The following is a 27,748-nucleotide window of genomic DNA, read 5'->3' as shown; positions in this document are numbered from 1 at the left end:
ACCTACTTTCAAAAGGTCAGCGCCGCCCCTGTCAATGCTGCGTGCTATCACCCATTGGCAGTGACAAATATCAAATATTGATCAATGAATGGCCATCGCCCAGCACCATTTGTCTTTCCATTGGCTACGTTCGCATAGTATGCACTATGCATTAGTGATGTCAATCACAGAAAATCAGAACACCGCTACCAAACCAAATACAAACAAAGACCATTGGAAAATACCGAAACCGAACCAATCGGTTGGACTGCAAATATCTATCTTATGCAACATATTCATTAGAAGAATGCCTACGTCTGATTTCTTAGGTGCACGCCGTTACAAATGTATAAAAAACGCACAATGACAGATGACACGAAAATCGAAGTCGCCGAGTGGATTCGAACCACCTACCTCTGAATCACCAGTCCGATACTCTAACCACTTCGCCACGGCGATAATGTACCCCATGTAGCTTAAATGTCAATAACTTAAAACCTAGCTTCAATAGACGCCACCAGGGCGAGGACCGAAAGTATGACGCCACGCTGACGTCACTCAGGAGGCAAGCTATTGGTTGGCCGATTCGTGTAATACAATTGGCGAATACGCCGCCGGGGCACCGTGCCCCCTTTGATTTTGGCATTTTAACATAAGCCCTATGGGCGTTGCATGGAAAGAATGGGACCAAAAGTCGGCAGTGCCCCCCCCCCCCTTAATTGAAGGTGAAGATGTTAACCCGCGCCCCGTAGGGCTATCGGCGGACCCTACCACCCGTGGGGGGGGGGGCGTTCCGGCCCCCCCCCCCCCCTAAGATCTCGGAAATTTACCGGCCGATTTTCAAAATTTAAACGGCATTCGATACCCCCACCAAGAACTACCTTGTGACCAAATTTCATTGACCTAGGTCAAACCGATGACGTCACAGGTCAGGTCAAAGGTCGGATTTTCACCGTTCACGGGTGCACGTCAGAATAGCTAGTGACATTTGAGCTAGTGACTTTTCAGCTAGTACAAAACAGCTAGTGCTTCAAAACAGCTAGTGACAAAATCGCTAGCGTCGGAATAGCTAGGGAAGTAAAATAGCTAGTGGCAGAATAGCTTGAGTCAAGTCAAGTGAAAAAACATCCCTCTATGAGACGTTAGGGAAGGCATCGCGGCCGTCCTATTGACCGATAATTCAAAGTCAATAACACACGAACGTGGTTGTAAATTACTTCAGAATTTCGAAGATTTTCGGTACGTTGTCATTTTTCGGCCAAAACTATGATTCGGTAGTTAGGTCGTTTGTCATCTGCTTCGTTTTCGGCGTTGCCGTATCACAAAAAGCGTACTTACACCTGCTTAGCTCCATGCCCAACAATTCTTTTTTTCCTGGAATGTGTATTCCTGCCCTAGTAGACGGTTCTGATGCACAGCCTTCGAGCCTTCTTTTCCTTCGGAGCCTTAACCCGCGCCCTGCTGGGGGGGGGGGGGTGTTTGAACACCCCCCCTTGTGGTTTTTCGCGAATATCTCAAAAACCGCGGCGCGGAGCGCCGCCGTTTTTTGTACACCTTATCATACATCAATTCTACACATGTTGTGAAAATTTCAGACCAAGGTCATTCAAGGTCAGGTCACCAGGTCACTTGAAGTGACCTCACCTCATAAAAACTTTCAATGTCTGTCATAGCTACACCGAGTGACCGATCGCTTTGAAACTTTCAGCGATTGCTAAGAGTAATAGCATGTACAAAATGTATATCTCAGAATTTTGATATCGATGACCTAAGGTAAGGTCAATTTTGCGACCTCCCCATTATAAGTCAATGGGAGAAAATTGAAATGCGCCTCTTTTGGATGAAAGACATTATAAACACTCCCAAACACCGAATTACAAGTGGTTTAGACACACTGAACTTAAAAATGGTGTCCGTGACCATTGTTTATGCCCTGAGGTCATCTTAGGTCACGAATGGTATCTAACAGTTTTTCGCAAATAACTTTTGATAGAGGCATGCTAGAGCGATGAAAACGCCTTAGATGTGTTCAGCTCGACGATACGGATCGACTGATATGCAACATGACCCTTTCCGGTCAGGTCATGACCTTGACCTGAGGTCAAATTTTCAAGTTGACCTTTCAAGGTCAAGTTATAGTTCATTCGATGCGTCTTGACGAGAGGAACACGATGCCGGTAAAAGTAAGCTCGTACAAGGCTTGGGTCAAAAGTTATTGCAGAAAAACTGTTTTCAAAAAAATCGGCTATTTTTGCAGTTTTTGCCCCCTGCAGGCAAAACCGTTGACGTTAGGTCAAATCTGAGAGCATTACTCAGAAAGGGCGTTAATAGGGCTATCGAATGCGCTTTTCCGCGGCGCTGTAGCTCTATTGGTTCCCGAGTTATGCGTTGGCTTCTTGGAAATTTTCGACATTCGACCTGGAAATCGGCGAAATTTTGCCTTCAATGACCTCTGGTGACCTGACCTTTGACCTGACCAAAAAATTGACCGAAGTGATTTCGTCATTATTTTTGACGCTCTTTCGAACGCCGCCTTCCGCGTATCGCTACGTGGCCCAGGAGCCGAGTTACAAGGGGGGGTGTTCAAACACCACCCCCCCCCAGCAGGGCGTGGAAATCCAGGACCCCCAGCAGGGCGCGGGTTAATGTAATGTTCTTATGTTTCGGCGTCATGACCGCCTGCACCTCTCAATTGTTCATGTCACAATCTTCAGGACTCGTGGGGAAAGAATTCATACTGGCTGCTCGCACTTCGTAGGCGCTAGCTAGTTACTTTGATCTACTAAATATTTCGCTTCACTAGCCATTTTGACGCTTGCTATTTTGTCACTAGCTGTTTTGAGGCACTAGCTCTTTTGTGCTAGCTCAAAAGTCAGTAGCTCAATTGTCACTAGCTGTTTTGACGTGGACCCCTGTTCACAGACATTTCAAGAAATGTGTTGTAAAATCGAGTAAATTGGTAAGTTACTGTAAAACCATCGATGGTACATTGTTCGTCAAACACATACTTTGCTATCTGATGTCACTGATACCAGGTCAGGTCACAGAGGTCAGGTCACCGGGGGTCACAATATGAAAGTGTCGTGTGATACATGTTTTATGGCCAATTTTACATGGCAAATGCGATTATGTGGGTCAGGCAGCCTTTGGGGCCAGCTTAGGTTACGTTTTGGTGAAGGTCAGGTCAAGGTCAGGTCAAATTAGGTCAAATTTCAAAGTTGATATTTTGCATAAAATGGGTATTGATTCGATGCAACTCGTCACGGGGAGTCTAATGGTGGTCTTTTTTTGCCCTACGTGGTCTAGAATTGCCAAAAATTGAGTTTGAAAATTTGACGTCATCATTTTTGAACGGTTTGTTTCGCTCTAACTTGGCCAAAAAACGAGATATCGATCTGAAATTTGGTATGTAGATAGAAGACGGTAGGTGCTACCTATCACATATATTCCTTTTTTCGAAACTCAAAAAACTTTTTGGATGTTTTGGCTAATATATAAAAAAATACTTTTTTGATTTTTGGGGGTCAAAACTCAAATTTCAAAAATCCGTGATAGCAGTTTTGTAGCCCTGCAATTCTACATCTTTTATGTTTTGATCATTTTTCTGTATCTTCAAAGCTGTAGGCCTGACAGGTCTTCTTGCGAAGGACTTTTTAGGTCAAAAATGGCAGAACATGACGTCATTCTGACGTCATTTGTGGCTAACCTATCATAGCCTCTGGAAAAAATTTTGGTCACAAAGTGTAAAATTGATGCCCGGAGGGGTCCTGAAATTTGGTGGCGATATCTCCAGCCGTTTAGGAGATATCGACGGAAAAGGACAGGGGGGCCGTTTCGGCCCCCCTACGGGGCGCGGGTTAACTGGGGGGGGGGGGACAATTGTCTCCCCAGTCGAGCGGATTGCCCCCCCCCCCCCCCCCGTGGCGAACATTGCCCCCCAGTCAAAACGTGAACTTCCCACAAAATTACCTTCTCTGCAATAGGTATGTTTTTTTTAGGAGTCTTACATGGATTTAACGAGAAACATTACATATTTTGTTCAATTACTGTTCATGGCTACGGGAAAAGCCAGTCCCCCTCTGCCCCTCCCCAGTGAAAATTCCTTAGACGAGGCAGGCCCTGTATGCCAGCTAGCTTACAAATTTATCCAAGTTTCTCACGTTTTGTCTAATTTTCACCCCGCAACACTTACGCGACAAATTTTGGCAGCTTGCGGATGGACACCCTCTTGATTATGTCGTAGTCAGGCTCGATGTTAGCGCAGGCGAACCTATTTGAGCCTCCGTTGGCCTCAAATATGATAACTGACTTTCCGATTGCGCTGTGCCAGAAATCTCCATCTGGGGCATACAGAAAACGTAACAATACACACGAACATAAGAGAGAGAGAGAGAGAGAGAGAGAGAGAGAGAGAGAGAGAGAGAGAGAGAGAGAGAGAGAGAGAGAGAGAGAGAGAGAGAGAGAGAGAGAGACAGAGAGAGAGACAGAGGGATAGAGAGAGAGAGAGAGAGAGAGAGAGAGAAAGAGAGAAAGAGAGAAAGAGAGAAAGAGAGAAAGAGAGAGAGAGAGAGAGAGAGAGAGAGAGAGAGAGGGGGGGGGGGGGCCGACAGGGGCATCCATACATGCATACAGACAGACAGACAGACAGACATCAGGGGCTTGTCACACCAGGGTATGTTGTCAGCGTACAGGGTGCCCCTAAATTGATGCGCGGTTGTTTTATCCTCAATAACTTGTAAGTTGCTTCAATTTATTCACGGTTTATATGTTATCATAGTCCCCATTCAGTCGCATAGGGGAGGATGGGGCAACTTGGGCTTGGCCGCTTTTTCAGAAAGCGTTGTATTTCAAAATTGGAGACATATTTCTGCACTCTCTCAACGCTGGCAGGTGTCACATTCATTTTACTTTGCCGTACAATAAACTGAAAATGATAGATTAACTACTTGTACTTAAATTTTGACGGTTTACAAAGGTCTGCAAAGCGGCCTAATTACCCCGCTAGCAGGGTTATTTGGCCGGTGGGGTGGGGCAATTTGGCCGGTGTTAATTTGACGTCTGGGTTTTATGTAACAGGCGAGTCAGCGTCAGCAATGACGTGTGTCCTATACGCATTTTTGGAGATCTGGAAGCGTCACCCTGCACGTGCGCTCGTGAAAAATGGATCCCAACTGACTTGTGCACGGTACCCTACTAACTGGTCCCTAACCATGTACCAAATTTGAGCGCCATCAGTCCAGCCGTTCTAGAGATCTGAAAATGACCTCTGCACGTGCGCACGTGCAGCAGCACCTGCAACCCTTCATGGACACGTGAATTGAAATACCGTAAAGTGGGGCTATTTGAGACAGTGGGGCTATTTGAGACAGTATTTAAAATCGCTATAAAATGAAGATCGTTTGATTTTTGTGTGATATTTTAGCTCAGGGAGGTGTGGAATCGAGCAGTAAATCGCCTGAGCAAAAAAGTAAGCATAAATTTTAAGTGGTTTTTATTTTATAGCAATTTTAAATACTGTCTCAAATAGCCCCACTGTCTCAAATAGCCCCACCTTACGGTATATACAGATCTTCATTCGCACTGACTATCCACATGTCCAGTAAAATGCATTATAAGGCTGGAGACTTCCACACGCGGGTAAGTCGCGTGTAAGTGGTTTGCGGGTAAGTTGGCGTTTATCTCGCGTTTAAGTCGGCGGGTAACTTTGCCCGGAGACTTCCATCTGCGGGTAAATAGTTTGTTCGCTAAGTTAGCGACCAAACTTACACGCGAGCCACCCCATGTATTAAGTTCGCGGGTATCTTTTCGGTGGTGCTTTTTTTGGTCCTTAGGGGGTTTTAAAAGTTTATTTCTGTGCAAATTTTATGTGCAAGTGATAGACCATAGTGCAATCATCTAGTTCTGGCTTTTTCAGCCAGTTCGGCCTAGCCGTTCGGCTGCTAAGATTAGACGAATTTGAGGTCACCTTTTCATAGTACTGAGGCCAGTTTTACCAACAGAAAAATAGCCGCCTGGCGGAATTTTTCGCCTAAAGGCCGATTCACATACGGATCGAGAGCGGTAAAGCCCTATCCGCTTACGTGCTTATCGCGTTTACACTACGTATGTGAAACGGTCTTTAGGCAAAAAATTATGCCAGGCGGCTATTTTTCTGTTGGTTAAACTGCCCTCTGTGCTTGTTGAGGGGTTACAAATTACGTATTTCATCACTGCAAGTAGGTATCCAGATGTTTTCAACAAGTCATACATGAGTAATCAGAGCAATATTTGAGTTGACAGAATTGAGGATGTAGGACTCAAATTTTCAAATACGGAGGCATTAGTCTATTTCCATCGCACCTATCTCCTTGCCACCAGCTGCTATTTCGTAATCTTCGGGATAGTGAGATGGGATTCGTATCGCATCCGAAATAATGTGATCGTCGAGCCAGCCGGCTAGTGTCGGGCCCCTGTCGTCGCACTTCGCGTTACGTGTCAGTGGGGCGAGGACCAGCTCAGTGGAAGCAATACGAGTGTCCGGTCAACAACCATGGACAGGAAGAAGAGGAGCAGAAATTTCAGTAGTAGAGACATGCATTTGTTAGCCGATGTCATGAAGACTGAAGTAAAAATCATCGAAAATAAGCGACACGATGGAAGGAGTAATGAAGAACGAAAACGGTCTTGGAAGAACATTGTTACAGCCTGTAATGCAAAGTCAGAAGAAAAATGGGACTAGAAACAGCTGACACAGCTCTGGAGAGATATGAAAAGGACGGCCAAAAAGAACCATTAGCGGTTTAAACGGCAGCAAATGGGCATTGGTGGTGGACCGGATCCTGCGCCGTTGGAACGTCAGCCACCCCCGCGACACGCACATATTAAACTGATCACTCATAATCGTCCTTTGTGTGGCATTGAATTGGACACCGACGACGCCTCACCGGTTCCAAAACTCGTGCATGTCATGACTTTATGTAAAAAGAAAAAAAAGAGGCCAAAAAATATTAGAAAAAGAAAGAAAAAAAGAGAAAAGGCCAAAAAAAGGACCTGTTGCTCGTGAGGCTGCCGTCAAAGGGTGCAGTCCGCCACCGACCGGACTCAAGAAGCTCAAGCGGCTCAAGAAGAAAGGAAAGAAAAGAAGAAGAAGAAGAAGAAGAAGAAGAAAAAACGAAATGCTCCAGAAACCCACCAAAAGAACATGCTCCCGACGCCACGTCCGCCAATACACGCCGAGACATCACAAATCGGCCGATATCGCTTCTGGCGGCAGGCCAGCATTATAGCACATGGACATGGACATGGCCTCACCGGTGAAGTGACGGGGCGGGGGTGAGGACGGGGGGTGACGGAGACGAACCGACGAGGGCAGACGAGTAATCTGAGATACGGCTGTTGCAAGATCATGCAGTAGACTGGCGGTCGGCCATACAGAGTGAAATAACACAAGGCGATTAGCATTACTGATGCTGATTGGCACGGCTTCAAACGCTGTTCTGGTTAGGTTAATGCATCACCACATCCCATTGTTACGGCTGTACTCATTGCATGTGTAAAAACGCTGATTGGGGGCCACCGGTCCCATAAATAACGGAATTTCGCACTTGTTCATTGGACCAGCTGATCGCCGCATCCCGATCAGCTGATCGGGAAGCCCTTTAAACTGGCGTGTAAGTCGGCATTTAAATATTTACACGCGTGTAGCTACCCACCAGTTAACCGCGGATGGAAGTCCCCGGGTAAAAGTTGGTGGGCAGCTACACGCGTGTAAGGAAGTTAGCCACCAAAATAAACGCGAGTTAACCGCAAACTGGAAGTCTCCAGCCTAAATTTAACAGCACAAAATAGGCCATAAGGAATCATTAGACATTTCACACATCATATATATCCAAATCTTCATTCACCCGCATTTATTCTACATGATAGGCCATGAGGACACATTTGAGTTTAGCCTTGGGATAAGCGGCCTGATGAGTAGTGATTCCGCTATTTTGAGGTCAGGATGGTCTCTTGCCCGGTATAAAACTTCAACATCTATGTGTGTGAGGTTGCCGGTCGTTTGTGGGTGACGGAAATGGTCTCCTAAGGGTGTGTCCTGTTTTTTGGCTTGGGTTATTAGTTATCTGGTTGTTTCTTCATTAGACAAACACTAATCGTTAGAATTGTGTTTCTCTATTGAAAAACAACCGGAGCAGTCCTTCACAGTTCGTTCACCCGGCTATGTTTTGCATTCTTGGCAGCGAATCGAGACATCTTGTTCGCAGCCTAAACGTGCCATGGGTTAACCGTGCCTAAAGCCTGAGTATGAGCGGCCGGCCGGCCGGCCCTCATACTCAGAAATTTCCGTTAATCTAAGGAAAGACTACGCTCGCTTCGCTCGCTCCGTAATAACTCAACTCAGAAACAAACTCTCACATCTTGTAGCCTTCCCATGTCCGCAAACCCGTGTTCGATACTTTTTGCGAACTGGAGATGCGACTAACAGTTTGGTTTGAGCAAATCCCTGGCTTCTTATTCGTAATGCGTTGTGCAGTGTCTTAACCAGCCCCTAGAAGGCAGACTGTGCCGCAATGCCACCGCCGGCGGCTGTGAACCCAACCAGCTCGGCACCATGCGAGGTTAGAAACTCGGCTGTCCCAGCATAGCGATCCTGAGAGCACCGGAAAAGCTGCTCCACTAGCCCCGGCCAAATAACCCCGCATTGCCATTCTGAAAAAAAATGTCTAAAGTCGTTACGGTTTTACGGAAATAGGTGAAATTGCTCTTGGAAACGCGAAACACCCCCAAGAATAGCGCCACATTGTCGGAATTCGTTTACAGCCTAAATACTACACGCTGTACAATTTTTAACCCGGCAGTTGCTGGGGTATTTCGCCACCCACCGTTTGCTGGGGGGGGGGGGGCGTTAAACGCCCCCAGCCGATAACTCGAGAACCAATAGGCGCAGCGAAACGCACGAGACGGCAAACGAAAGAGCGCGACGAGACGCTTCAGATGAGTACTTTAAAGTTGAATTTTGAGGTCACAGGTCGGGTCAAGATCATGTCAAACACCTGAAATCGGGCTTTCAGTAGCATGGACTTCAGGACTTCGCAATGGGTGCCTCTCGCCATAAACTCTGTCAAAACGGTGCACAATCCATCTTATAAGGCCTATAAGAGTGTCAGCTCCATGTAGGGGTCAGTCAAGCATAGGTCAGGGTCAAGGTCAGGTCAACCGGGTAGGCATATATCCCCGAAAATCAAAACTGATATTCGCAGCCTGTGACACATGTTGAATAGGTAATTTGGGGCGTAGAACACGATGGTGACATTCATTTTATCATATGTGTACGTGTTTGGCTCAAAAAGTTCAATTTAAGAAATTCATGTATCATGGTCGTGAAGTAGTCACGAAAAATTGCCAAGATTCAGTTCAAGATTATGGAAAATGCGGAACGATAATCAATAATCGAAGATAGCCATTTGATTGATCATAGTATTGGCAGTCTAATGGCGTTTACGGCATGTCTGCATGTTTATTCTGTGATTTTATATGATTTTTTGAACATATGCCGTTTTGGTCGAAAACTCGGAAATCATGACGTCACTAAAACCTCGATATCTCAAATTTTTTTCCGACCGATATTTTTGAAACTTTGTCATAATAAACTTCAATCAATTCCCTACAGGTACCCAAAATTTGGCGCGCCTGCGGCGCGCCGTTTTTATGCTATGGCCCGGCGAAAAAAGTGGGGGCGTTTAACGCCCCCCCCCCAGCAACTCGCGGGTTAAATGGAACTAAAAGTTATCATTTCTAATGAAATTCAGTTTTATTGATTTTGAAGAAAATTACGAGGGGGAGAGCTTGGAAAATTTTCCACGGATTAGTTCCACCAATGACGCATTGATAGAGGCTAGACTTTTTTCATTCACTTTTGTCAGATATCGTAAAGGTGGGGGGGGGGGGCCAAATTATATTACTGGCCAAATTACCCCATTCCCCCCTGCACGGCCTATTGCACTCTAGCGTGTCACGTTGCAGGTTGTCAAGAGTCTCTTCTTTGCAGACTTGTGATCAGCTCAGTTGAGCCGGCTCAAAAATCAGCTCAGCTCATGAGCCGGCTCAACATTTTGCCAAATTGTTGAGCTGTGAGCTGAGCCGGCTCAGTAATGCATTGAGCTGAGCTGCTGTCTGAGCTGAGCTGAATGAGCTTGAGCTGAGCTGAATGAGCTTGAGCTGAGCTGATTGAGCTGAGCTGATTGAGCTGAGCTGAGCTGAGCTGAGCGAGTTGAGCTGAGCTGATTGAGCTGAGCGAGCTGAGCTGAGCTGATTGAGCCGAGCTGAGCTGAGCTGAGCGAGCTGAGCTGAGCTGATTGAGCTGAGCTGATTGAGCTGAGCTGATTTAGCTGAGCTGAGCTGGTCCAGTTCTAATTCTTTTCAGTTCATGCTTGGAAATTAACTCAGGCTTTGATGCTTCAGCTATGAGCTAGCTATGGAGTGAGCAATTACACTGCCTTCGTGATCGCACTTAAAAATATCAAAACTCTAAAGAAATCACTAATCAAGCTTAATTTCTTTCATCCATATTGCATGGAAATTGGAAGACCAAGGTCTTGGCCAATTTACAGGCTAATACAGCCAGTCTCAAGTTTCAAGTCTGACTGCAAGATGAATACCTACTGTCAGGCTTTGATGCCTCGCCTTGACGCGCTGCTCCGCAATGTACAATTCAGCATTCTTCACTTTGTTGTTTAAGCAGTTATTTAAATTAATTTTATCAATAAGGGTTCTTACCTCTGCATAAAATATTTACAATTAGGAATTAGCAAATAAAAATCCTCTTCGTTGGTTGAATGTGGGCTAAGCAACCATATCCTATTGAAAGTGGGGTGGGGCAGAGGCGCCTGGAACTCTCACCTTCTGATGTCCATTATATGGGAAAAGCTCCCTTATTCACACGCCGACTATGAATTCTAATAGTGTTGACATTGCCTTGGTTGAGATCAGGGTGGTGTTATAGGTTTCACCAAGGCTATAGAACTCCAGGTAAGGACACCAGCCGTTTGACCTTGAACGCCGCCGGCCGGCCGATGACGTCATTGGAGGCAAGCCGGCTCGGCGGACACACAAGGCGAATGCATAACGGAGGGGCGTTGGAACGTTGCGGGAGCCGGGGAGATATTTTAATGTGGTTGCATACCACCAATTTTGTGTTGATTGATCTACAGACTGCATTCTTTTAAACCTCGATGCATCCTAGGCCTGGATGGTGCGTACATTGGTGGAACGATCACCCCGTCCAACGTCCGTGGTCGAAGCTGTCATAGTATTAAAGACACTAAGACGGGTGCAATGACGGCGATTCGATCCCGTCTCTGGCGAATCTAGAAGGGTCGTAAGGACCCAGGCCGAATCTGACCGTCTATTTTTAGGGAAACGGGGTGGGTGAATTGACAACCGATGGCTTAAGAGATGATGAGAAGGGATCCCGTCGTCGATTGTTGTTTGACAGACAACACATGTTGTACTGGGCGTATGACCATCAGAGGTAATGCCTGAACGTAGGCAAGCATAATTGTTCTATATACTGTTTAGGAATATAAAATGGTAATGGAGATCATTGAGGATATGATCTCTACATTACGGGAATTCACTAATCACTACGGCCCATACGGGCACCGCCGGAGCTGTTGTTTTGCCATCGGTCCCAGGCAACTCCAGGGAGCTGCAGTACCCGGCGGTCAAAGCGGCCACCTCGTCGAATCGCAGGTCCTGTGGGATTCCGTGATGCTTTAGTGCTTCACCCACAGAAGCACGGGTATAGCAGTAGGATGTGGGGCTAGGTGTCTGTCCACCTCTTCATTGAAAGAACAACTGTATACAGCGCCTGGTCCCGCCGAAGCTCGGTATCGACCGTGACTTATTCACAACTGGCGGATCCAGGAAGCGGTCTTGGACACTGCGGGGGCTTACCCCAAAAAGGTTTCTCGGAATTAATTTAAAAAAACTCGGATTTCGATTCCTTGCGCACTGCTGTGCAGTGTGATTAACCAACATTTCCTCAGAAAAGTTGTGAAGTTTTCTTTTATTCTCGAAAAGCGATTTCGGGCGCTGCCAATGTGGGGGAAGGCATTTGCCTCAAATGCCTTCCCCTGGATCCGCCAGTGGGTTGCCCCACTCCGAGCTTGACTAAAAATGTCTTCAAACCCCACCAGAAACCGATGGTAAGGTGAATTTAAATCCAATAACTCATCTCTGTCTGCCCGCCTAAATATACAACACATGGTACGGCACCCGGCCCTGTCTGAGCTATGAGCCGATCGTGATATTTTCGGCTTTCCTCATCCCAAGCTCGATTAGAAACGTTCTCCTTCCCCACCCGATTGCTGATGTCAATTCAAATTCAATACCTCATCTCTGTCTGCCCGACCATAACCCATTCATTGCACACCGTTCAGCGCCCGGCCCCGCCAGAAGTATCCTAGCGCGCTGAGCAGTTGCCTCCAGCCGCGTCATCGCGAGGCCCCGCGCGGCCCATAAATTGATACATTGCGCGAATAGCCGTGTCGCCCCCCTGGGTTTCACTGATAACAGCACGCTGCTATCACACGTGTCAAATGGGGTTTCCATGGAGATATAAACAAACTCTTATCTTCAAGTTACAACGCTACCCCAAAATGTACCTAACGTTAGCTCCTGGCAGGTTGTCAAGAGCGGATGGCGGCGTGGGCGTGCTGCTCTCGGCCGTGAAACACCGTCTAGTTGAGATGATTCCATGACGTTTTTTTCGTCTAGCAGATTTTCGTCGGAAAATTTTTCGTCCGCAGATTTTCGTCCGACTTTTTGTCTCGCATTTTTTCGTCCGTGCATTTTTTTCGTCGGTACATTTTTTTTCTGAGCGGAAACTGAGCTGAGCAGAGGGCTGTTCACGGGCCCTGTGTGCGGTCGGACCGCACACAGCCTCCAAGCTCCGCCCACTGCGTCCCTACGTCAGCCTTCCGTCACCGCACACAGCGACCGCTGTGGCCGGTCGGGACTGGCCACAGCGGACCGTCCACCGCACGCAGCCGTGACGTCAGAGCCGCCTACCCATCCCCTACCCCCACGCCTGCTGGACGCACCGCACACACCGCACGCAGCAGTGTGCGGTGCCCGTGAACACCCCTCTGAATTGAGCGGAAACTGAGCTGAGCTGAACGGGAACTGAGTTGAGCTGAGCTGAGCGGAAACTGAGCTGAGCTGAGCTTAGCTGAGCGAAAACTGAGCTGAGCTGAGCGGAAACTGAACTGAGCTGAGCGGAAACTGAGCTGAGCTGAGCTGAGCGGAAACTGAGCTGAGCTGAGCTGAGCGGAAACTGAGCTGAGCTGAGCTGAGCGTGAGCGGAGCGCAGCCGGTTTGAGCGGAACGTGAGCTGAGCTGAGCCGCGTTAAACTGAGCGGGAGCTGAACGGGAGCGGATAAGACGGAGTTGAGCTGAGCGAGCTCACTTTTTTCTTGAGCTGTCACAAGTCTGCTTCTTTGAAACTACGCCATGTCGTTTATAAGTTCTGAACAGCCTCTTCTCTGAGCTAGCCGGTGGAAGCTTGCTTAGCTCTTTTCTTACGATCGTCCAGATAGTTTGGATCGGAGACAGGTCCAGACTGTTGTCAGACATGTCCCCTTCTCCCAGAGGCTTGGGAGCCTCGCTCGGTACCAGTCCTGGGTCTTCCTGGCGTGATAAGCTCGATCCCTCCGCCAGAAGTCCGGGAGGTGCTCCTCGCACCACTGCTGGCTCGTGCCGGCGGTGTGAGCCGGGGCGCGAGTTACCTAAGTGTGGAACTACAAGTCGATTCTAGGGCTCTGATTGGTGACTTTGGTCGGGGGATGACGCTTATAGCATGACGTCACTCGCGTACTTGGCCGGACCAACGGCGCAGCGCAGGCGCGCCGAGCCAACCCAGAGGCTCTCAAACTCAATTGTACAGATTCTGCGCATTGAATGGCGAAACTTCGGCGAGTTCGCTTTAGTTTGGAAGCTCCTGCCAGAGGACTGGAGACGGCCGGATTATTTGCTGGACAGTGGGAAGCGCAGATGGCGATTGACGGTGCCAAAAAGATGATATAGGGGAAAAGGAGTTGAGACTTTAGCAGTGAATTATAAGCCTGTTGCATAGCTGAGTGGTAAATTGTAAAATGCTTAGGGTTTGAAGAGATGCAGTGTAGTTTAGCCGACTCAGGGGCATTCTGCCGAGTTATGTAAGGCGGAAGGGTCGCAACTCGCAAGTCGTTTGTTTCCATGATTGCCTGATTAAAATGTAAAGCGTATCTAATGTTTAGTTGATAATACAGCGAGGTTGGGCATCTGCTCAATCCATTTCTTCTCTGCAATAGTGCATTCGCCACTGTAATTCATTGTAAGAGGCACTGGGCTGCGCCGCCTGTTAATTATTCCGAAACCACCAGTGAATTCATTTGCTGTCGTCACAGTCACTCACAACAATACGAATCGTTCAGTCGTGCGCTGGGGGTCCGCCAAGTTTAATTGTGCTGCAGAATGCAGACTGGACCGCAGAGAATATAACACTTCCGTCTCCCTGGGCGAGCGGCGCATTGGAGCCGAAGGAAACTGCTTCAGTTTTTTTTGTGGGGAGGATACCCATGTTTGAAAATTATGTTATGGAATGGTGTGATAAGGAAAAGGACGGTTTCTTGAATTGAGGGCTGTGGAGAAGAGGCAGATTTTCTCATTTGCTACCCGATGCAACGCGAAAAGACGCAAATGTTGCACATTGGGCTTAAAGGGACCCTCCCACCTTCAAAAAAGTTAATGAATTGGCATGAAAGTGATGTCGCTCGGTTCAGAAAGAGTGAAAACGAATATCTACCAAATTTCATCGAAAAATAAAAATATTCACCGGTTTTCAAGATATTAGACTTTTACTTTTGTTTACTTTTTGGGATCTCCGCTGTTCCTGGCGACTTTATTTGAAAGTGCGGCATTTGTTGCGCGCAAAGCAGCATATACCACCGCGTGCTACCAAACGTTTTAGTAAAAGATTAAAAAAATCGTTAGATCTCCGCTGACGTCACAAATCCTAAGGGGGCATTCCAATGCACTAGCCCCTTAGAATCCGAAAACTGCAAGTTTGAAATTCCATATCTCCGAATTAAAGCATTTTTCGATGTTGTGAGTGCCCAAACCGGTATTTTCAGGCCATGGCCACCAATTTGGCTATCTCAACTCAAAACTAATGTTAAGGTGGGAGGGTCCCTTTAATAAGTCTAATAAAAGATAAGGGACTTCGTGAATCATGCCTAATTGACCGCGACCAAGTTATTTGCCAATGCAGGTAGGCACTAGGTAGGTAGATACTCATTTGTGAACAGAACGTTCCACCACCCCTCGCCAGAAATTCAATCAGCAGTTGCTTATTAAAACGTTTGAGTGCACCTGACAACCTTTAAAAATGACGTCCTCCCTTTCGATGGTTCGTGCGAAGACACAAAGCCAGAATCAGCCAAGCAATATCGGAATCCATTGCGCAGTGTGTCGGATGTGCCCCCAGTTTTCAATCCACATAGCATAGCACACACTGCTAAATGCAGGTACGCTCACTTACACATTAGGTATTCGAAGGACTTAATACCTCATACACATGGAAGAAACACATGAAATGTGATTTATAGCTGCAGCAGAAGTTTGGCGTTCGATGCCTCTTCGCCAAGTTAAGACCATGCCAATCTCGGCCAGTCTGCCGCTGCGCCGGCACTGGCCGTGGTGTGACGTCATCCGGCCGGCTCGGCGCTGGGTAGTTCCACACTTAGGTAACTCGCAGCCGGGGCGCCATCTTGCTGGAAGATGACCTTGGACATGTCAGGGTGGAGTTTGACCTTTGTCGGAGGGCAGTTCTCACGGGTTCTGCTCAGCGCCGACTTCAGGGCCGTCTAAAGGGTGTTGTCCTGGTAGTAGCTGGCGTTGACAGTCTGACCGCGGAGGAACCACGTGCAGATCAGACAGCCCTCGGAAGCTCATCGCGCCCCACACCATGACCTTTGTCGGGTGCTTGACAGTTTCCGTTGGGACGTCAAAAGAGCCATGGGCCCAAACTCGGTCGTTTTGGCGGTTGAGTGGGTGGTGTAGCTAGTAGGGCGACTCGTCGCTGAACATGACCCGTCTCTAGTCGTCAATGTCCAGGTGGAGTGCTGTTTGGCGAACCAGACGTCAGCACCTCTGTTCCGGGGACAGCTTAGGCTGCAGCTGCGGCTTGAGAGGCTTGAGACCAAGACCAAGACAGGTCCTCAAATAACGGTGTACAGAGGACTTTGATACCGGATAACCTCGCTGTGAAAGCTTGTTGGACAGTTTTCTAGTTAAGTGCCCCCGCTTGAAGGCGGACTTCGCGATGACGATTTTGGCAATGCGTGTGATGGTGGACTTGCGACCACGTCCTTCATGATTCTCCAGCCCTTTGCCAGCACGGTGAGGGCAAGCCAACGTTTCAGCGACCGCTTTGGAATCACCAGGTCTTGGGCGACTTGCAATGGCTTCATGCCGCCGGTAACCATGCCAGCGGTCCGGAAGCGCACTGCCAAAGAGTGCTCCCGGCGCATGCTGGACACCTCTTCAGGGCTTTCGACATTTATTTTTAGAAATCCTTAATAGAGACATCTCGACGATTTTTTATATGCTAGAAAGTAGGTCAGCACGTGCAACAATAAGCACTCATGCCACTGCACATGATTTTTTGAAAAATACATCACTGCAAAATATTCAACTTGAGATCAACGAACTTTTCGAAGACCGCCATCAATTCTGGGACACCCTAGCTTGTGCCTTTTCACTTTTGGTGATATGCAGTTTCTCCACGTTGCCTGTCTGGACGAGAGTGGCCTCTCGCGCCCACTACCGGCGGAGGTCGGGTTAGCCGCTTGGTTCACGTGATCGTAAGACCAGCAAGGTGTCAGTGGTGCCAAAGCCGGTAAAATTGCATTTGTTTCGGGAGCATTCGAGAGGGGCAGCATAACATGCGGCACCAACCGCGCATCAATTTCGGGATCCAGCCCGGGCGGGCGTCCCTGTCTTCCCATTCAGCCATCCTAAGAGCGACCCCTGCCCTGGAGCCGGCCACGCTGAGCAGTGACCAGCTCAGGGCCGGCGTGCGTGGCGACTCACCGAGCGGCAGGTTCGGGTCGGACATGACCACCCGCTTCTGGCCGAGGTCGATGGTGCCCAGCCGGCCGCTGAGGTCGCCAATCTCACACCGCAGCGGCGTCTCCGGACTGCACTGCTCGTTGTAAAAGTCGTGCTGTGGACAGGAGTGGGTCGTTACTGGAACACAGTCGGCACTGGCCACAGGTCATAAAACAGCATTCCCATCTCGAAATTGCGCATCAGGCCGACAGCTAGAGGGAATTAGCACTAAACCGCAATCCGTCTTCTTGTGAAGCGCGTAATCGCCATCCAGCTAAAAAAGGAAGCGACATTTAAGACGCATTATTGGGAGCAAATGAGAAAATGAGAATGTTACTTGAATGCCGCATCGCTTGATTAAAGAAAGCGCGGTTTTAACCCGCGCCCGGCTGGGGGTCCTGGATTTCCACGCCCTGCTGGGGGGGGGGGTGTTTGAACACCCCCCCCCCCCTTCTAACTCGGCTCCTGGGCCACGTAGCGATACGCGGAAGGCGGCGTTCGAAAGAGAGTCAAAAATAATGACGAAATCACTTCAGTCAATTTTTTGGTCAGGTCAAAGGTCAGGTCACCAGAGGTCATTGAAGGCAAAATTTCGCCGATTTCCAGGTCGAATGTCGAAAATTTCCAAGAAGCCAACGCATAACTCGGGAACCAATAGAGCTACAGCGTCTCGGAAAAGCGCATTCGATAGCCCTATTAACGCCCTTTCTGAGTAATCCTCTCAGATTTGACCTAACGTCAACGGTTTTGCCTGCAGGGGGCAAAAACTGCAAAAATAGCCCATTTTTTCGGAAACAGTTTTTCTGCAATAACTTTTGACCCAAGCCTTGTACGAGCTTACTTTTACCAGCATCGTGTTCCTCTCGTCAAGACGCATCGAATGAACTATAACTTGACCTTGGAAGGTCAACTTGAAAATTTGACCTCAGGTCAAGGTCATGACCTGACCGGAAAGGGTCATGTTGCATATCAGTCGATCCGAATCGTCGAGCTGAACACATCTAAGGCGTTTTCATCGCTCTAGCATGCCTCTATCAAAAGTTATTTGCGAAAAACTGTTAGATACCATTCGTGACCTAAGATGACCTCAGGGCAGACTTGTAAACGACTCTGAGTTGATTCGTGAATCGACTCAGAATCAAACCGTTTTTCGATGAGTCATGAGTTGATTCGAATCACTTCATCGAGGAACTTGATGAGTCATGAGTTGATTCGAATCAATTAAATTTAACATCATGAGTCATTTGATGAATCGATTCAAATTTTCAGACTCAAACAAAGAATCGACTCAAAAAAAATTTGAGTCGTTTACAAGTCACCATCAACACCCTAATAATCAATGCTAGATCACCCCCTCAGCTTTAGCCATCACTTAACTCCATATTTCAGACTTACAAGAGCCTCAGAGGCTCAGGCACAGCCGCCTAATGAGCCAAAAGCATTTGGCAGTTGGTAGGTACTTAGTCTTACCAAACCAAGTGCCTGCTACCCGGTACCTACATTTTACATGTCAGAAGTCAGAATTGACACCTGCGGCTGCCTCCCCTTCTCCCAGTCCCAATTTGGTCCCAATAATCAATCAACAGCATAAGAGTTTGGGCGTCTATTGAGTCAAATACGCCCAAACTACCTATAGCCTATAAACTACCTATAGGCTATGCTATAATATAAATAAACAGTAAACTCACCTATAAACCACAAAATTGCGATGCTCAACTGCCAATAAACCACAAAATGCACATTTTCCCATGAAATAGAAGTTTAAAAAGAAACTTGTTTTATGACATCATAGAATCTTCAGAATAATGTAAAGGAGCGGCTTCGAAATATTTTATCAGCGATCTCCATTGGCCTAAAATATGTACTACGAGTGACGTCATGAATTCGAGAATAGAATGTGAAAGTCATAGTAGTTTTAAGAAAACTACATTAATGGCGCAGTTGATAACTTTCACGTCTGAATCTCGTGACAAATTGGCCGGATGACGTTGCCCGAATTAATGACAATTTATTTTTACCAAAAGAGCCACTTGGTCAGTGCTCCGGTGCTCCTGATATCGATTAATATTCAATGACGTCATTTTTAATCTAAAATTGCTCAAGATCATATCTGATTCTGAGGCCTGAGCCACTCATGCAAGGTCATGGACTCCTCGTGGCCCATGGAGCCCTGTTGATGCTGAATGTTTCACAGGTGGGATTAATCCTATTTTTGAGGTTGTACTGTTTGAATAATTTTATCTGATAAGTAAGAAGTAGTAACATTTGTCTCATTATCATGTAGAAAAAGTTTGATTAAAAGAAAACATGAATGCCTCTTGGAACTTGTGCTTTTGAATTTTCAAATAAGACTTTCTAGGTAATAATAAGAGATAGGTTACTATGCTACTCCTTAGTCCTTACTTATATTATAATTGTCTCTCAGAGTTACTTACAAATTTATCTGACATTGCACTGTTGACTGTTGAGTGTTGAAGATAGGTAGGTGTAAGGTAGGTACCTATGTACCTAGTCCTACTAGGTAGCTGCTTGAATCTTTGATCAAGGCTACTATGCTGCTTAATACAATTGTGGTATGCGGCATATTCATTTTATCATAGCTTTGAGTCAAATAATCAACAAATGCCTATAGTGAGTCATGGGTTGAATGAAATAAGTTCAATAAAAATGTCGTGTGAGTCATGAGTTGATTTGAATCGATTCATCAAAATGTGTGAGTCATGAGTTGATTCGAATCATTCCGTTGGCTAGTTGCTTGAGTCATGAGTTGATTCGAATCATTTTATCGAGGAACTTGATGAGTCATGAGTTGATTCGAATCAATTAAATTTAACATCATGAGTCGTTTGATGAATCGATTCAAATTTCCAGACTCAAACAAAGAATCGACTCAAAAAAAATTTTAGTCGTTTACAAGTCTGCCTCAGGGCATAAACAAGGGTCACGGACACCATTTTAATGTTCTGTGTGTCTAAACCACTTGTAATTCGGTGTTTGGGAGTGTTTATAATGTCTTTCGTCCAAAAGAGGCGCATTTCAATTTTCTCCCATTGACTTATAATGGGGAGGTCGCAAAATTGACCTGACCTTAGGTCATCGATATCAAAATTCTGAGATATACATTTTGTACATGCTATTGCTCTTAGCAATCGCTGAAAGTTTCAAAGCGATCGGTCACTCGGCGTAGCTATGACAGACATTGAAGCTTTTTATGAGGTGAGGTCACTTCAAGTGACCTGGTGACCTGACCTTGAATGACCTTGGTGTGAAATTTTCACAACATGTGTAGAATTGATGTATGATAAGGTGTACCAAAAACGGAGCGCCGCCGTTTTTGAGATATTCGCGAAAAACCACAAGGGGGGGTGTTCAAACACCCCCCCCCCCCCAGCAGGGCGCGGGTTAAGGCTCATGATTATATATATAACTGCAATGAAAACCCTAAGCCTCATGCTAATAATTGTATTCAAAATAGGACCAAGAAAATAAGACTACTGTTTCGTGCATAGCAAATCGTCAGGTCTGAAGCAAACAATCATTTCACAGTTTTTTAAACGTAACACAAAGCCTGGTCAGTGAATAGATCTTCCTCCTAGTTGCGGAATGGTGCATACATACATACAGTGAGTTATAAATATTAACACATACACGCACTTTGATTCACAAGCAAAAACACGGTCGTTCGCAGTGATTATAACAAATGACAGACAGTAGATAACATGAATGAACCCAGTCTATTTGAATGGTAGGAATCGGGTATGTGAACAAATAAATGAAAAGATGGTAGAATGAAAGAGCCTATATATGTGTGCAAATTGGTTAGCAAATCCTATGTGTGTATGTGCGTGCGTGCGTGCGTGCGTGTGTGTGTGTGTGTGTGTGTGTGTGTGTGTGCACTGTGCAGCATGTGTGCAAGTGATTGAATGAGTGAGTGATTGAGTGAGCGAGTGAGTGGTTGAATGAGTGGATGATTGAATGGGTAAGTGAGTGAGTGAGTGAGTAAGTCAGTGGGTGAGCCATGCCAAGCAGGCTCAGAAGCGTTTATTTATTGTATATATTTATTAATTGAAGTGTATATTTATTTTCTTGGCCCTATTTTGAATACAATTATTAGCATGAGGCTTAGGGTTTTCATTGCAGTTATATAGCCGCATCGCTTCTTTACACATGATTCCGTAAACATCTGGCGAGGCAACGGATGCAGCCTTCTGTGTTCACTGCAGTGACGAAACCGAGACCCGCTACGATTCGTACGGCAGTCCTGCAACCTCCGTTAAGAGCGCCATCGAAGAGGGGGGGGGGGGCGGCACACGAGGGTAAATGCGTTATGAAGGTTTTGATTGCTCGGATCACCTTATAGAAACAAATACTAGCTGAGACAACATGTTCTAGAAAAAAAGCGAATAAATCGCCGGCATTCTGCGATCAAAACTATTAAAATTGCAAGGTAGCACAGAAACTGACATTGCGGCGATTGATGATGCGCAGGGCCGACGTCTGGACGCGATCCAACTTTTCCAATGTGGTGGGACAGGCGGCCACAACCTCTCCGCCGTATGAGAGCCGACTGAAGATAAGGGATCGATACAATGTGAACATGCGCTGCTGGTTTAAACCTTTCCTCTGTGCGGTTTTCAGGGCGCCGAGTGATCGCAAGCAACGGGCCGTGGTTTCCTCGACATGTTTGCTGAAGGTTAAACGCCTGTCCAGTGTGATGCCCAAATGGGTTATCGTCGCGTCAACACGAATGGGCTGACCGTCATATCGGAGGACCGGGACCGGCAGCGGCGTTCTGCTGAGGGACAAGACGCATGCTGCCGCCTTCGCTGGGTTTATCTCCATGTTAGCTTCGCAGCAGGCTACGCGCACATCGTCGAGGACCTCCTGCATCTGATTCGCGACTGTTGGCAGACATCCTCCGGTTCCGCACAGCAGTATGTCGTCGGCGAAGGTGTAGACTGTGAAGTTCGGAGGGACCGGCAAGGTGGCCAGTGGGAGCGTGTAGGCGTTGAAACACACCGGGGAGAGCGGGGAGCCCTGCGGCAGCGCCATCGTCACGGTCGTCCAATCAGAGAGCCATCTGCCACTCCTCAGCGCGCATCGTCTGGCCTGGAGCGCTTGAAGGATCCACCGGACGAAGAAGGGGTCGATACCTAAACTCCTCAGACGTCTGACCAGGATGGGCACCGACACGAGATTGTAGGCGTCCTGAAGGTCCAAGCCGACGATCAAGGCATGTTCCCTGGCTTCGAATGCCTCGGTGGCCTTGTGGACAACTTGTCCAACGTTCAACCAGGTGGCGCGCCCGGAGCGATAGGCGCCGAGTGTCGGCGGGAGGAAGGCCTCGAGCGCTGCTGACTCGAGGCCTTCCTCCGATTGATGGTGATGATGCACGTGAAAAGGCGTAATTTATGACAAAATGCTAGAGCAGCTGAAAGTGAAATATATCCAAAGCACTGTCAGACATAAAACTTCGTATACTGACAACACTGCCACAGTACCTGTAGCATGGTCCGCCAGGGCAGAAAGGTAGCAAACGTATTTGAGATGACAATACACAAAGCTTGCGCAGCGAAAAGGTTGTAGCAGGAAAAGGTGTGCGTTAGTGACCCTTGTCAGAAAATTGGGACATCATTGTGCGATGAGGCGGAGAAAAGGCGAAGCTAGTATAGCTATCCTATTTGTTTACCTCCAAGACGACAGCCGTCAGACAGACGCCTGATTTTTTTCCATAATTAATACTGGAGGAAAAATACGCCCACAGAAGCGATTGATGCTTTGCAACTTGAAAGAGGTTCATCGGTGTTTGAAGCGAACACCCAGATAGCAAAATCGGGCTGTCGAAATTTGCTGAGCTCCGCCCACCTCAGTGTGCCTCGGACAGGGCCAGCTAAACCCAATACCCATTGCGTCTGCGTAAACGCAACAATGTCAATGTCTTCACTTAACGGATCGGGTTCCCCGTATTTCCAGAAAAAGCGGCCAGCTTGGCCCAACAACAGCAGTGTCCCATAAGTAATTATTAGGTTTAATTTCAGTTTAAACTAAACAGCTGGACGTACGATCACTGTTAAACGATTCCATCGGTCGTTGTCGAACACAGACGGACGGAGAGGAAGCACCAGGGAGTTCAAACAGCTCACCGCATTCGGATTGGCCAGGTGGATGAAGTCCGGGTTCCAGCGGTAGCCACCGGCCGTGCAGCGAGACGTGAAAAACTTGACGGCGGCGTCGTGGCCCACCGGGTTGACGAAGATAGCCCAGTTGTGGCCCGAGGTGACGTTGCGGTCGTTGGAGCCCGGGTGGCGCAGGTTCAGCTCGATCACCGTCTCGCTGCGGCCGCCCGTGTGGTACACCAGCTGGCTCTGCCGGGTCGGTGAACGGCAGAATGTTATACCCGTCCTAACTGTCCGCATTATTTCCGTGCCGAGATCACTACCATTGGACTAAGCCAGGGACGCCGGACGGTACACCCGTTAAGTACACCAGCCGACTTCCCCGCGGATATAAGATGTTACATACCGCGCCGCGATCTCGGATCTGCCGTGTCCGCACGAATGGCGTAGAGCAGGGCGCTTATTTATTGTATGTAAACACGACAACATAATGACGCAACGGAATGGCAGACACGACGTTTCTAAAACATTTGGCGGCAAAGGCTTACAAACATAGCATACCAGCAGAAAACTGCACACCTATTGTACTTAAAACGTGTTCGTGTCAGATAAATCAAGTGATCCCTAATAATTGCGAATCCTCACTTAAAGCTTGAGCGGAAACAAAATACTGCATGCCTTACATCGAGTAATGCACCTTCAACTTACGTGGGCGGCGTTTCACTTACGAATCGGATGTATCCCCAGGCGTAGCCGTGTGGGTGGTGGAACGAAGCGATGGCGGTCACCTGACGTGCCTCGGCCGGCGAGTAGCCCCACAGGATGTTACCGCACATCCACCTGAGAGGCAGCCATCGGTCACACGGCGTGAACAGCTTGGCCTGTCCGGTAAGCATATTGAAGTCATCTAATTAATGTTATTAGATGCTAAACAAATGTTCAGACTAGGCCGTAGAGGCCAAAAAAGTTAACATGCAAACCGACCGAGGGCCCGCAGACGAATGACAAAGGCGAAAGCAAAGAAGGGCAACGAAGAAGCAACGACCTTAATGAAAAGCACACGTAAAAAAAAAGACAAATAGTAAAATAGTAATGTTATGTAATGGGCCGTGTGCACACCTGTGCAGACCCCTGCCTGGGCATTGGCGGTGGCCGATATGTGAGTTGCCTGCTACTGTGTGTGTGATACCTGGGTCGGCCCCTGCCGAGGTCAGGGACTGCCTGAGGGGACGACCCTCCTGTCGTCCCCACCACCGTGCTACAATACAGTCAGTCGGAACCGAGCGGTGGTGTGTCGATGGTGGGCCGCGAGACATAACATTGGCGACGAGCGGAGTGAGGACGGAGCCATGCCGTTGGGGAAGATTGAAGAATTTCACCAAGGACAAGATAACTGGGAAGAGTACGCGGAAAGGTTGGATCAATTCTTCGTGGCTAATGACATCCAGGACGATGCTAAGAAGAGGGCCATTCTTCTCAGCAGCATGGGAGCTCGGACATACGGTACGGTAAGATCGCTGTTGTCACCGAAGAAACAAAATGAGGTGACGTATGCCATGATTGTTGAAACATTGAGCAAGCAATTTTGTCCGCCCACATCGGTAACTGTCGCAAGATATCGGTTCTTTTCCTGTTGTCGAGTACAGTCAGAGTCTGTTCAGGAGTTTGTGGCGCGCCTGCGACAGCTGTCACGGGACTGCAAATTCGAATCGTTTCTTGATCAAATGATCAGAGACCGGCTGGTGTGTGGAGTTAACTCTGACCCCATTCAGCGCAGGTTGCTGGCAGAAGCTGAGCTGACTTTGCCGCAGGCAATCAAGATTGCTGTGGCAACGGAAACAGCAGGTCAAAACCTACAGGAGCTGACGGGAGCTGGCCAGCCGGTGGTGTCCGCTACGGGGGAGACGGCAGTGAACCGTGTCCGGACGGGCCCGTCAGCCTCACAGCGGACCAGCCAGGAGCGACACAACGCCAGTAAGCAAGCCCGGCATGAAGGTGAGAGATGCTGGCGCTGTTTGAACAGAACGCACTCTGAATCCGAATGCTACTTTAAACGTAAGCGCTGCTTCCAGTGTTCCAAGTATGGGCATACGTCGGCCGCTCACCGGGCAGGGACGGTGAAACATGTTGGGTCGGAGGTGGTCCGTCAGGAGGAGGGCGATGGATCTGGGGAAGAGCAGAGTGTGATGGAGGCAGACACTGAAGAAATTGACTTTATCGGGGAGGTTTTTCAGTGTCTGGAGCGGATTCATGTGGTGAAAAGCCGGCCTCCAATCATGCTGGACATGTCGCTGGATGGGCGCGATGTCAGGATGGAGCTTGACACGGGTGCATCTGTATCCGTCTGTTCGTTCAGCAGGTTTCAAGAGCTCTGGCCGGAGAAGAAACGCCGTCTGCAGCCGTGCAGCCTCATCCTACACACCTTCTCAGGCGAGCCTTTGAAGGTCCGAGGTGAGGTACAGATGGACGTGGTGTACCGCGGAGAGTCGTTTAGCCTGCCCCTGGTAGTAGTTGATGGGACAGGGCCGCTGCTCTTCGGCAGGAACTGGTTGGAGAGCATCAGACTGGACTGGAGAACCATCTGCATGGTGACGACGCAGACGCTGGGAAGCGGAGTTGAGTCTGTGCTGCATAAGTACTCTGATGTGTTTGCGGATGAGTTGGGATGTGCGAAGGGGATTGTGGTAGATATCCCGATTGACCCAGACACACGCCCCATATTCTACAAGCCCAGGCCGGTACCGCTGGCGTACCGTGCTGCTGTCGACGCCGAGCTGGACCGTCAGATCCAGGCCGGGCTGCTGGAACCGGTGAAACACTGCACGTGGGCTGCACCGATCGTCACTGCACTGAAGGCGTCAGGTGAGGTCCGTCTCTGTGGTGATTATCGGTTAACGGTCAACAAAGTAACGCCGCTAGAGAGGTACCCGATGCCCAAGACTGAGGAGCTATTCACGCTATTTCAGGGTGCCAGAATTTTCACGAAACTAGATCTGAAAAGCGCATATAATCAGATTCAGTTAGATAAAAACAGCAGGAAGTACATGGCTATCAATACGCACAAGGGAATATTGGTACCGACTAGGCTGGGTTTTGGATATGCCTCAGCCCCGGCGATTTTCCAGAGATACATGGAATCGCTGCTCGCTGGAATCCCAGGAGTTGGTGTGCTGATCGATGACGTCATTGTCTCAGCAGGATCCGAACAGGAACATCTGCAGCGGCTGGAGGAGGTTCTGAGACGTCTGTCGGAGGCAGGACTGCGACTGCAGCGGAAGAAGTGTCAGTTCGCGGCATCAGAAGTGGTGTATCTGGGACACCACATCACGGCAGATGGTATCAAACCAACAGCAGACAAGGTCAGTGCCATTGAAAAAGCCCCAGAGCCCAAAAACTTGAAAGAGCTTCAGGCATGGCTCGGCCTGGTCAACTATTACGCGAAGTTCCTGAAAAACCTCGCCACAGAACTGGCACCGCTGTATCAGCTGCTGAAAAAGGAGCAGAAGTGGGAATGGGGCCCAGCTCAGAGGAAGGCGTTTCAGAGTACGAAAGGTATGCTGAAATCAACCCTGACTTTAGCGCACTTTGACGAGACAGCTCCAGTCATTTTGGCTTGTGATGCCAGCCCGGTGGGGGTAGGATGTGTCCTAAGTATCATGGACAGGAACCATGTTGAGAGGCCAGTTGCGTTCTACTCGCGGTCTCTGTCGGAGACTGAGAGACGGTATTCCCAGACCGATCGCGAGGGCCTGGCAGTGATTGCTGGCCTGGCCAGGTTCAATTTTTACTTGGCAGGTCGTGAATTCTTGATCCGGACAGATCATAAGCCGCTGCTGGGTATGCTTGGAGGAAATAAGCCGGTATCACTGATGGCCTCTCCCCGGGTGACACGATGGGCTATGCTGCTCTCGGGGTACAAGTATAAGATGGAATATGTACCGGGTATCAAGCAGGGACACTGTGATGGATTGAGCCGACTTCCTGTGTCTGCAGGATCGCCCCAGCTGCCCGTTCCAGCTGAGACGGTGCACCTGATGCAGTTCTTCGACTCGTCACCGGTCACCGCTGAGTCCATCCGTCTGTTCACCGCCAGGGATCCTGTGCTGAGTGCCGTTCTGCGCTTCACCAGGGAGGGCTGGCCGTCGGGCGACCTCGTGATGCCAGAGCTGGTACAGTACCGAAGCAAGGAAGGTGAGCTGAGCATTCAGGATGGATGTTTGCTGTGGGGGTCACGGGTGGTGGTACCCCCCAAGATTCGGCCTAGAATTCTGTCTATGCTGCATGAGGGACATCTGGGAGAGAGTCACACGAAAAGTTTCGCTCGTATGTATGTCTGGTGGCCTGGGATAGACAGAGAAGTCTCTGAACTGGTGCGTCACTGCCCGACATGTCAGCAGTATCGCCGACAGGCACCCGTGACGCCACTCAGTCCGTGGGCCTGGCCGAAAAATCCCTGGGACCGAGTGCATATTGATCACTGCCAGTTCGATGGCCACTTGCTCTTGATTGTTGTCGATGCGTAC

At 48.4% G+C, this 27,748-nt stretch overlaps 2 protein-coding genes across 3 annotated transcripts in view; one reads left to right on the top strand and one right to left on the bottom strand.

The window, feature by feature from the left end:
• The window catches only part of LOC122381914, an 86,292-nt gene that overhangs the window by 3,351 nt on the left and 55,193 nt on the right, over positions 1-27,748 (bottom strand). The window contains exons 6-9 of the mRNA XM_043366700.1: positions 23,954-24,065; positions 23,253-23,474; positions 17,092-17,224; positions 4,172-4,319 (exon numbers count right to left, since the gene is read on the bottom strand). Coding sequence (XP_043222635.1) covers positions 4,172-4,319; positions 17,092-17,224; positions 23,253-23,474; positions 23,954-24,065 — 615 coding nt within the window. The remainder of the gene's footprint in view (positions 1-4,171; positions 4,320-17,091; positions 17,225-23,252; positions 23,475-23,953; positions 24,066-27,748) is intronic.
• On the top strand, positions 25,215-27,341 carry LOC122381931 (uncharacterized protein K02A2.6-like). 2 transcript variants are annotated; one of them, XM_043366721.1, is made up of 3 exons: positions 25,215-26,087; positions 26,421-26,584; positions 27,219-27,341. In XM_043366721.1, the coding sequence occupies exons 1-3, from the start codon at positions 25,412-25,414 to the stop codon at positions 27,258-27,260; spliced, it is 882 nt and encodes a 293-aa protein (XP_043222656.1). In that variant the 5' UTR covers positions 25,215-25,411; the 3' UTR covers positions 27,261-27,341. The 2 variants fall into 2 exon arrangements, with proteins under 2 accessions (XP_043222656.1, XP_043222657.1); XM_043366722.1 differs by having other exon boundaries at positions 25,219-26,087; positions 26,424-26,584.

Source organism: Amphibalanus amphitrite, unplaced genomic scaffold, assembly GCF_019059575.1.
Source record: "Amphibalanus amphitrite isolate SeventyFive unplaced genomic scaffold, NRLGWU_Aamphi_draft 000130F_arrow, whole genome shotgun sequence".
Lineage (NCBI taxonomy): Eukaryota > Metazoa > Arthropoda > Thecostraca > Balanomorpha > Balanidae > Amphibalanus > Amphibalanus amphitrite.
The sequence above is the reverse complement of the archived record's forward strand: the minus strand, read 5'-3'. Positions and strand labels throughout refer to the sequence as shown.

Coding starts and splice junctions, on each gene's coding strand:
- LOC122381931 (XM_043366721.1), top strand. CDS start 25,412: ATGGAGGCAGACACTGAAGAAATTGACTTTATCGGGGAGGTTTTTCAG. Junction 26,088..26,420: donor CACTGCACTGAAGGCGTCAG/GTGAGGTCCGTC, acceptor TCATTGTCTCAG/CAGGATCCGAACAGGAACAT. Junction 26,585..27,218: donor TCAAACCAACAGCAGACAAG/GTCAGTGCCATT, acceptor CTGTGTCTGCAG/GATCGCCCCAGCTGCCCGTT.